General features: G+C 38.8%; 1 protein-coding gene across 2 annotated transcripts; it reads left to right on the top strand.

Annotated features, from left to right (window-relative positions):
• The first annotated feature begins 461 nt into the window (after positions 1-461).
• LOC103130763 (Fc receptor-like protein 3) lies at positions 462-11,100 on the top strand. Of its 2 annotated transcripts, XM_007542262.2 has the most exons (7): positions 462-611; positions 6,760-6,795; positions 6,947-7,210; positions 7,284-7,529; positions 7,607-7,807; positions 7,888-7,956; positions 10,931-11,100. In XM_007542262.2, exons 1-7 carry the CDS (start codon positions 584-586, stop codon positions 10,957-10,959), a joined length of 873 nt encoding a protein of 290 aa, XP_007542324.1. In that variant the 5' UTR covers positions 462-583; the 3' UTR covers positions 10,960-11,100. The 2 variants fall into 2 exon arrangements, with proteins under 2 accessions (XP_007542324.1, XP_016521643.1); XM_016666157.1 differs by lacking the exons at positions 7,607-7,807; positions 7,888-7,956 and having other exon boundaries at positions 467-611.
• Positions 11,101-11,629: the final 529 nt, after the last annotated feature.

Here is an 11,629-nt window from a genome sequence, read left to right as displayed (position 1 = left end):
CCATCCTGTAAGGAATACACAGCCTTTCAGATTCCAGGAATGGGTTTATTCCATTACACGGTTCTACCCTTTGGTCTTCATGAAGCACCAGCTACCTTTCAAAGGTTGATGGACATTATCCTTAGTGACTGTTCAAAGTTTGCTGCTGCCTACCTGGATGATGATGTGATCTACAGTGAAACTTGGGAGAATCACCTACAGCATCTAATGGTTGTAATGGCAAGGATCCAGAATGCTGGTCTCACTCTGAATGTGAACAAGTGTGCATGGGCACAAGAAGAAGTAAAATATCTGGGCTACCTTGTTGGCCATGAACAGATAAAGCCACAACTTGAAAAAGTAAAAGCCATTCAAACAATTCCCAGACCTCAAACAAAGAAGCAAGTGAGATCATTTTTGGGCTTAGTTGGGTGGTATAGAAGACTTATACCCCATTTCTCTCTCTCTGCCCCTCCTCTCTCAGCCCCTCCTCTCCCCCCCCCTCCTCTCTGCAGCAGACGGACCAGCAGCAGGAAGTAGGCGGCTCAGCCAGCCGTTCTCAGCTTCAGTGAAACATCGTCAGGTCAGATCACTGAGAAGAACAATGGAAGGAACATCTCACTGTCTGATCTGTAAGTAGACAAGTTTTAGTCTCTTTCTGCTGGATCAGCATTTCTCTCTGTCTGAGAGACACTGGAGACATTTTACTGGACGGGATTTATTATGATCTGGTGATATAATTATTATTGGACTTCCTTTACCCTTTCCTATGAGAAAAGCACATTGAGTTCAACTATTTTATATTACTTCTCTTAGTAGACTTTCAACTTAGTGTTTTATACTTACACCAATCCAAATATGAAAACTGAATCATCAAACACTGTATCCTGTTGCTCTAATGCAGGGTTTCCCAACCCTGGTCCTCAAGGCTCACTGACCTGCATGTTTAGATGTTCCTCTGCTTCAACACAGCCATTCAGATGATTGCAATTCAGCATAACAAAGTTAATCAGTCATTGATTGTAATCATGTGTGTTGAAACCTTAATTTTGAAGGACAGTGTGTCTTGAGGACCAGGGGTGAAAAACACTGCTTTACTGTATTAGAGAGAGAGAATATTCCTGATCATAGCTTTAAGATCCGTTGAAAAATGGCAAGAATTCAAATTCTGCATCATTGAATCTTTAGCAACCAAAATCTGGTATTTTTTTTAACTAGAATCTACTTAAATGAAAGTAAAACAGTTCACTGAAACAGTTCCTGGCTGTTTTGTTTCTCTGTTCAAACTTTGACAGAAAATATGGAAAGTAGTAATAATTTGTTCACCTTTTTTCAGTAAAACAAATCGCAAGGCTGCACCGTCAGTCAGAGCGGGTCATGAAAATGAGCACAAAGCTCACTCATGGTACAGTTTCATGTGTTCAAATGCAAATATTAAAAACTATCCACTGCTCTGAAAGTAGCTTCATTCTTCATGAACTAATTTCATAGATGAAGCTTTGAAGTTTACCTTTTTACCTTAAGCATCTTAAACACATTTTTGTGACAAAAAATGGTTTTATTAGTTGCTGCTGCTGGTGGCCCAATGCATTGTGGAATACTTTGCTGGCCTTTCCCAACTGTCGCATATAAACCAATTGTTTAAAAAAAAAAAAAAAAATCAATAAATTATTGCAACATATAAACATTATGTTGTGTAATTTCGGTATTGCAAATCTACAATAACCTGGTACATTTTGCTTAGTTGTACATACATTAATTATTGACTACTGCGAGCTCAAAATCGCCTCTACTTCAAACTGCTGCTGGTCCATTGGTGCTTGGTACTCTGATGGATTATTGGTGATATTTGGTGTTTTGAAATACTAAATGGCCCTGTGAATGAATACTGCTGAGTTTGTGTCCACCACCACATCATGACACAAACCAGATGAAAGAGCCCATCTTTAAACATTTAATGTGTAATTAAACAATAAAGGTGACAAATTTTATGAAATAGATTACACTTTAATAAATATTTGTTATATTTAACATTTTTCTGGTAAGTAAACATGTAATGACATAGATCCAGTCCTACAATTTTATGTAATTGATCATTACGGGTAACAAGTGATGATCATCTGAGGTAATACATTTTATGAACAAATTTGAAAATATTTTTTAAATATAATTTTGGTTAAAAAATAAAAAAGGGTCAAAATGGAATAAAAATATAATCTATGTAGTTTAGTAGAATAATCTCACAAGCATTTTGAGTTAATAGGTCACATGACCTAGAAGCTATTGAAGAAAAATACTAAATTTTGACAACAGAAATGGCTAAAGAAAATATATAAAAAGTGTTAAAATGTAATAAAGATGAGTGTTCCTCATTTATACAGTCCAGTAGAACGATTTCACACAGATTTTGAGTTAATGGGACAGGATCTGGAAGCTACTGAAGAAAACATTTAATATTAAAATTATTTAAATTATTGAGCATTAAATTTTAATAGAGGATAGTGTGCCTCGTTTAATAGCATGAATTACCACTTTTTTGTATCAGTTGGTCACAAAACAAAGCATTTATTTAGAGGGGTGTTTGGTTCGGAAATTGACGGTCCCTATGAGAGCCTCCGAGCGCTTGAGGAGGAACGGTGGAGCGCTGGGCGAAATTAGTGTTCATAAATCGGATCAACCTTGAGCTGAACGTCCATTACTCCGCGGAGGACGAATATCCAGTATCCAACTTGAAAACAACTTCACTGCGGTCGGCAACACAATGAAAACACTGGTGTTCTGAATAGTTTGTTTTGGTCTGTGGACACCAAAGATGGCGCCGAGCGACTCCGTGAGACGTAAACGTCACACACAGTGACGTAGGTTCCAAAGCTTTATTGATAACGGCTCTCCTTCTCTTCAGTGCAGGGCAATATTTCATCATTTGATATATTAAGTGAGCCAAAGAGACACTTTTGTCTCCAGAGATTCAGGTTGCAGATCCCTGGCAGATGGAAAGTCTGATCCTATCCACCTTCCTACGCCCCGTGATGCTTTACGTGAATTATGGGCACGACTTCTGTCGCTAACAGGAAACGCTATTTGTTTACATGTTAGCAACTCGCTAACCGGCTTTCAATCAATCGAATTTTATTTGTGTAACCGTGTGGTTTTACTGGAAAACATAGTTTACATCCAGTGATTGTAAATTCCCACCCGTTTTGGGCCCTTGAACACATCTAGGCCCCGTTCCCCACCTTCACTTCCGTTCACAGCCTTGTCGGGCTCATTAGTGTATATAGAGCTTCGGAGCGTGACGTCACTGATCTAGTCGGAGGGGTATCAGCGCCATCTTTGGTGTCCATAAACATAACCGACAAAAACAACATTCACGCAGATTTTTTAAATCCAATTACTTAAAATAATTTAGCTATGGTACGAACTTGCTGCGTTATTGTCTGTAATGCCCGATCACACGACTGAAACGGTAAAAAGATGGAAAACGGACTTTCGTTTCACTATTTTCCTGCTTGGAAACAACTCGAGGAGGCTAAGCTATCGGAGCTAACTAAAAGAAGACGAATGTCCTGGTGTCCGCGGTTGAGACGTCCTGATATCACCTTCTCCAACATCCCCAGATACCTACAAGTTTGCTCCAGACATTTCCATCCTGGTGAGTGTCTAAATTCGCTTTATTAGTGTTGTGTCATAATTTTTTGCTTTGATTTTGTCCGGGTGTACTCATGATCAGTTTCTGTTGTTCATTTAAGTGGGTCGGGCTAATATTGTTTATATAGCATAGTCCGAGTTTTGTCAGTGGACATCGAGGTTCTTACATTATTGTGAAGTAAACTATTTTACTAGTGTTATCAAATTTACAGCTTTAATACTGATGTGTGATCTGATATGTCCTCTTGAAGGCAAACCGACGTATGAAATGGATGAGATCAATCCAGACTGGGGTCCAGCGCTGAATATGGGTCACTGAGGTAAACGACGTGGGCGTCAATTAAAGAGGCGATACAGCAAAACCATCAACAAGTTACTGAGACTGATTTCATTATTTACCCCAGAAGAGGTAAATAATGAAAACACAGTAGCGGAGGCAACAGAAGAGGAGCAAGTTGGAGAGGCTGAGGAGGAAACCCCAGGAGAGGAGCTCAGCAAGACTGCAGACTCTGAAGAGCAGGGGTGCCCAAAGTCGGTTCTCGAGGGCCGGGATCCTGAATGTTTTCGTTCTCTCACTGGTTTAACGCACCTGGATCAAATGATGGCTCGTTATAAGACATAAGAGGAACACTGACAAGCTGAAAAGGTTACCATCAGCAGGGAGAGAACTAAAACGTGCAGGACGCCGGCCCTCCAGGACCGACTTTGGGCACCCCTGCTGTAGAGGAACAGGAACCATTTGTGTTGAAATACAGTTGGAAGTGGCTGTTTTCTCTCATTTAATAATTTAATGTATTAAACATCCATGAATTGTTTGATTGAAGCACTTCAAGTTGCATGTAAACAGGTGAAGTAATGAATCACATTTTAAGTAAAAATTTGATATTTAAATATTTCTGATAATAAACATGCATGTAATGAGAGATTATATTTTTAAATAAATATTTTATGTGATTTTAGTAAATTATATAATCAGACATCTGTCAGGACACTGGGTTTTTGGGTTTGTTTTGCTTTTCATTTTATTTAGCTTCATGTTTTAATTTGCTTTAGTTTAGCCCTTCATGGTCCTTTAGATATTATTAGAGGTATTTAGTTTAGTTAGAATTATATTATTACTTTTCCTTGTTTGTCTGAGTCCATGTCAAGCTGTCTATAATGACTATAGTTTAATTCTATTTTATCCCTATAGTTATTTCCTGTTTGTATTCCCAGCAGATCTCCTTAGTTTCCCTGTACCACCTTCTCCCCAGCCCTCAGCCAGCTCCTGTGCTAAATTACTCACACCTGCCATCACTCTTCTCATTTAGGCCATTGTCCCACTACTTAAGCTCCTCTTTTTTAGTCACAACTCGCCAGTCCAACTTGTTACCCTGCTCACCACATTGCCAGTTGTTAACGTTGTTATCCCTTGTGTCTCCTGTTTCATTGTGTTTAGAATTTCCTTGTTTTCCCTGGATTTTGGATTTAGTTTATTTTGTTCATTAAAATAACATCCAGATAAAGTAAGTCCACCGCCTGCTGCATTTGTGTCCACTGCCACATCATGACACAAACCAGATGAAAGAGCCTATCTTTAAACATTTAATGTGTAATTAAACAATAAAGGTGACAAGTAAATTTTGTGAAACAGACCACACTTTAATATTTGTTGTATTTAACATATTTCAGGTAAGTGAACATGTAATGACAGATCCCGTCCTAGAATTTTATGCAATTGAACATTACAGGTAGCAAGTGATTACCATCTGAGGTAATACATTTTATGAATGTTTTTAAAAATATTTTTTAAAGTAAAATACAAAATTTTGACTTCAGAAATAGCTAAGAAATATATAAAAAGTGTTATAATGTAATAAAGGTGAGTGTGCCTCATCTATACAGTCTAGTACAGGGGTCCCCAAGCTACGGCCCGCGGGCCCGCGTCCTCATTTGGTCTGGCCCCCTGAACAATACCAGATATATATATGGATTTTTCTTCAACCACCAGGGGGGGTCTTGAGCAGATATGAAACTCAGTTTCCCTCAATGGAATATATACTAGTCAGTACCAGTCACCGTTTCGCTCACGGTTTTTTTCCATTTGCATTCTGGGTAAAAATCTATCTACAAACGCGAATATGTCGTCGGCAGTAATCCAGCCCCCCCGGTCCACAGTTTCACTCCCCCCGCCCCCTCAACAAAACTTTTCTAAGGTTTCTTTCTCGGAAAAACTAAGACCGGCCCCCGACCAGAAAAAGGAACAGTCATGTGGCCCTCGCAGGAAAAAGTTTGGGGACCCCTGGTCTAGTAGAACATTTTCATACATATTGAGTTAATGGGACACAATTTGGAAGCTTGAAGACATTTAATATTAAAATTATTTAAATTATTGAATGACTTAAAATTTTAATAGAGGATAGTGTGCCTCCTGTAATAGCATGAATGACCACTTTATTGTATCAGTTGGTGACAAGACAAAGCATTTATTTACAGGAGTGTTCGGAAATTGACAGTCCCCATGTGAAACTCCAAGCGCGTGAGGAGGGACCAGTAAAGAACAGCTGGCCGAAATTAGCGTTCATAAATCGGATCAACCTTGAGCTGAACGTCCCTTACTCCGCGGAGCTCGGTTTATCCAGTATCCAACTTGAAAACAACTTTACTGCGGTCGGTAACGCAATGAAAACACCGGTGTTCTGAATAGTTTGTTTTGGTCTGTGGACACCAAAAATGGCGCCGAGCCACGTAAACGTCATACGCTGTGACGTCAGCTCCAAAGCTCTATTCATTTCCTCAGTGTTCTCTTCTTGCCCCCCACCCCCTGTACTATCTATTTCTCTCTCTCCTTTCACACCTGCAACCTGTTAGTCATTTGGCCAGGTCTGTTCCAGCATTCACACTTCCACTCTTTACCTCTTTCTCATTCCTCCTTGCTGGTTCCTCCTGTTTAATCCTGTTATATCCCTGTTTTTCTCTGATATCTTTTTGTTCCTGGTTTATGGATTCTTTATTTATTCTACTTCCTGTTATTTTTTTTTTTAATTTTTTGCTCTTCATTTTTGTTAAACTTTTATTAAAACTACTCAATGCCTCTGCCTGATACATTTGACTCCAATTCACACCATGACATAAATATTTATTTTTCTCTAGTTCTGGTCTTCTTGCTGAGCTGTTTAACAGATCCAGGTTGGTAAAGTTCTATCACATTAAGTTATTTTAAGTATTCAAATAATTTAATTTAATGTCTGAAAATTTTATGAAAAATGTTAATTTGCATAACTAATGTGTTTTAGTCTTATTATTAACCACTGAAATCATGATAATTGTATCTTTTCAGTCTCTCCAGCTGCTCTGACTGTGAGTCCCAGCAGATCTCAGTTCTTTGAAGGAGAAAAGGTTTCTATGATCTGCTCTGCTGGATGGACTGTGATGAGAAACACAAGCAGAGAGAGCAGGACTGAGTGTGGAGATGGATGGGGAAATTCAGCTGGTTCTACCTGTGAAATTAACTACCTGTACCCATGGGACTCTGGCCTGTACTGGTGTGAGTCCATGTCTGGATCCTCCAGCAGCAGCAGCAGCATCCAGCTCTCTGTCTCTGGTAAGATCAGACTGTGGAGTTAGTGTTGCTGTGTGGAAATGGATGAAATGCTGTAGTTTGTCTCTGTGTTGAGGTGGATCAGTGATCCTGCAGAGTCCTGTCCTCCCTGTGATGGAGGGAGATGACGTCACTCTGAGCTGCAGAGCAAAGAGTCCAGCCCACAACCTCCCAGCTGCTTTCTATAAAGATGGCTCCTTCATTGGTGATGGACCATCAGGTCACATGACCCTCCTCCATGTCTCCAGCTCTGATGAAGGCCTCTATAAGTGCAGCATCAGCGGTCAGGGAGAGTCTCCATCCAGCAGGATCTCTGTGGAAGGTCAGAGGATGAAAATATTAACTTTGGTTTTCAAAAGAAATTGATGGACAATTATTTAATAAATTGCTTTATTTTAGAACAACCATCAACAGGTTCTGGTCCTCAAACCACGTCTGATTCTCCACCCTCTCCTTCACCTCCACCATCATCTTCACCTTCCTCCCAGTTTGCCTCCTACATGCTCCTGACTCCATCATTTGTGATCGCTGTGTTTTATTCACTGATTCTGGTTCTGCTGATTCAACTGTTGAGGCGACGTGTTCAGAGAAAATCTGAAAGTGAGACAATATTAACTTCCACCAACTAAAATAGTATTAGCTTAAAAAAAGTAAATTTTGATCAAATTGGTTTATTTCAGGTAATCAAGAAGTTGGAGAGCAAAGTATCCATGTTTCTCCTCGACGACAGAAGAAGAAATCAAATCGAGGTGAAATTATGTTTTGGGTTTGTTACAGAACTAGTTGAAGTTTTACCTCTTCAGCTCCTTTAGCTCAACTGTTTTAGAAATACAGATTTTAGAAAAGGAAAATAGTTTTGCTTTTCAAAACCTTTTTAGGAACAAAACATTTTGAAGATTAATCAATTTGATATTGGCACAGCTGTCTGCAATATGATGGAATAAACAGGAAATCCACATATTCAGACTCATGAACCGATGATCAACCTTTATTGACATACTGTTAATAGCAATGACTTTTAGGTTGAGAGTGTATAAGGATTCTGGTGTTGGTATCCGCCTCAGGGTGAGCATCTGCAGCGGCGAAACACCTGCAGCTATTATTATGTTCAACTTACTTTTTGTCATCTACACACAACTTGAGCTGCTTCTGCTCCATGTTGGAGTGTTGCATAGCTCTAATGCACTTACCAATAGTCACCACTAGATGGCTCTTAGCACCTGAATACAAACTGTTTCTGTACCTTTCCAACACATCCACAGTTTTTATAGCCCAGTGTTTCTCCACCTGGTCCTCAGGCCTCCTGTCCTCCATGTTTCAGCGGTTTCCCTTCTGCCACCTGAATTGTATCTCTGGGTGATTAACAGGTTTCTGCAGCTCTTGATGGTCATGCAGTCATTTTACTCAGCTGTTCTGGAATAGAGGCTCATCTAAAACATGCAGAGCAGGAAGCTGAGGACCAGGGTGGAGAAACACTGCTATAGATGCATGAAAATCATTGCATTTTCTTATTCATTACACAAGAAAATTTCTGTGAAGCAAAAAATCTCAATAATTCTCCTCTGTAAGAGAAAACAATCTTTGGTTCTTTCAGTTACTCTGAGTGCCAATTTGTGTTTTACTTATTTTTTGTTGTTATTTATGGAAACAAAGAACTATCCCCCCTATTTTTGACAGTATTAATGCATAATAAGGTTTATTTGGAGTTCTACCCATTAAAATGGGCAGTTATTGATGGGCGGCTGTGGGCTCTATTACCAGAAATCTGCTGCATAGCTGATCTTGGTTGGACTAAAGAAACGATAGAGGCAGTGAAAGAGTTTAGTTTACTGACAAAATGACAGCCTGTGTTTGAAATACACTGTAGTTATTTGATAAAAAACATCAAGGGGCCTAATAGTTTGTTCTGACTGAAGATGAGCAAAAATAATAAAGACCAATAATTGATCATCCAGAAACATTTAGCAGCTTTTAAATGAGTTTTTAATTCATTTTCTGCTGTTTCATTTCTGTTCTGATGTGAAGTGAAACTTTATCTTGTTTCTGCCAGCAGCTCAGACTGGCTGGGCCTCTCTGTGGTCTTAGTGGTTTCTGAACAGATTAAAGTCTTGTTGACAGTTTTGTTGTTTTCTACTTTGTGTTAAAATGTTTCATTTCCAAAAGATGAAGAAGTTTGTGGTCTGCTTCTTAGTTTCTGATAAATTTCCATGACGTCTTTAGAGACTCGAGAGAAAAAAACTGAGAACTTGTTGCTGCTTATCAAGTCGTTTTCATAGCAATAAAATGTTTTTATTTTAATATTGCATCTTATCAGAAGTTATGCTGTGCAGTAATTCCCTGTGAAGACAAATTATTAGTTATGGACAGAAAATCATCAGAAAACAAGAACCAGACGTAAATCCTCTAAATTTGACAGCAACGACTGTTTCCTGTTTCTTGCTTTAAATATTGTGATAAAATGGCCGATTGTGACTCTTAGAATCAGACAATGAACTCATCAGTTCTGTTCTCACTGTTTTTCTCAACTCTTATTGATTTTTGCTTCCCCAGAAATATGAATCCATGTTTTTTTCTTCCATAAGCCTGATTTCTATTCCCATTCTTACACATGGGTTGATGCATAAATGTAAACTAATATTTGCTTCCTCAGTAAATGTTCATATAAAATGATGATCTGAAGGTGAACCAGGCCACATGTTCCTCTGAGACAGACAGAAAAATGCAATGATTAATAAATAAAGAACTTTAAACCCAGGACTAAATGTAAAGTAAAGGTTCAGTCAGTTTTTTCTGACAAAAACTTTCAGGAAAATAAATCTGAAGGTATCTGGAGGGAAAACAGTGCAGCTGAGATTCTCATACTGACGTTAAAAAGTCAAAATTAAAATCATAACAGTCTCAACTTCCTGTTTTAATAACAAGTTTGTTGGCTTGGAAATATTCTTCAAACTATGAAAACAGTTTTGGACAAATGTTTTTGAGTGAGAGGAGGGCTGATTGGTTGAAAGCAGTGGTCTCCATGGAAACCACCGTAGGAGCAGCCTGGTGGAGTCCAACCAATCACCAGTTAGTTCACATAGTGAAACCAGCGCTGGATGAGCTGCTCCTGGCATCCAAAATGTCGTTTCAGTTGTAACGACATGAATGGAGCCAGTAGGATTTCCAGTTTGTTTCTCCATGTCTGTCCTTTTACAGCCCTGTCATTTCTGACCAGTGGGACCAAAGATCAGAACCCACATGTGTCTTTGTTTAAACATTATAGTCCGCTTGCAAAAAGCACAATGTGAAAGCAAACTGCACCAAATGAAACTAAATCAGCTTCTGGTCCAGACCAAAGGACTTTCCTGGTGTGGATTCATTCACACACAGACATGAGAACCCCTCGCTACTGTAAGCTACAAATAGAAAATACCAAATATCACCAGAGAGAACTGGAAGAGTAAACGCTTTCTGTTGACTGACCTCTGACCCACCCGAGTCCCTGAGCAATCCTGGACTGGAGGAGAGTCCAGATCGTCTGTCGGACGTTAAGACCCAAATCTGGAAGGAGAGTCGATGTTGATGTTTCTGTTACTGAACACTGAATTAAAACATCTTTATTCCTTCAGCTGCATTTTTAACCATTATTTTACCAGGAAGTCCCTGGAGATTAAATCTCCTTTTCCCACCAGTGTCCATTAATCAAACTGATTTAATTAGTTTCCGATGTTTCTGTGATTCCAGATGTTCCTCCAGGATCAGATGACCTCTGACCTTCAGTCTCACCATGACGACCAGCTGACAGGTTCCAACTCATCTATTATCAGACTATAACTGCTGATTATCTTAGTTCAGGTTTTCTATCTTTCTTTATGCTTCACCTCAAGGCCATCTCAATAAAAATGTCTTGAATATTTTTCTCTCACAAACTGTTTATTTCATTTTTTTTAAAATGTGAACTGAACATGTTCAACTGAAACAAAGTTTTTGTTTTTGTGTTTTTGAGTTTTATTCTAACCAGAGTAAAGTTCAGAGAAGTTTAGGAAGAAAATTAAATATTAAAATTAAACAAATTAAAATGTTTAAACTGCAAAAACATCAATGTGTTAAATGATGTCATTTTTAATTATTTTTGCTTTGTTTTTAACCAATGAATGCTTTCATAACTAATAAGAAAAATAAAGAATATTCTCATTTCAGGTTTCCATCTTTGTTCTTTAGCATAAACTCATCATGAAATTTCCCCTCAATATTTTCCTCTGCAGATTTTACACTTCATTGTTAACTTGAGCATTCATGGCTGCTGTAGCTGAGAGCAAAGGGAGGGTGTGAGCAGCACATACCCGAGGGCAGAGCTTCTCAATTCCAGTCCTTATGCCCTCCTGCTCTGCATGTTTTAGATGAGCCTCTATTCCAGAACAGCTGATTCAAATGACTGCATGA

Source organism: Poecilia formosa, unplaced genomic scaffold, assembly GCF_000485575.1.
Source record: "Poecilia formosa unplaced genomic scaffold, Poecilia_formosa-5.1.2 Scaffold669, whole genome shotgun sequence".
Taxonomy (NCBI): Eukaryota; Metazoa; Chordata; class Actinopteri; order Cyprinodontiformes; family Poeciliidae; genus Poecilia; species Poecilia formosa.
The sequence above is the reverse complement of the archived record's forward strand: the minus strand, read 5'-3'. Positions and strand labels throughout refer to the sequence as shown.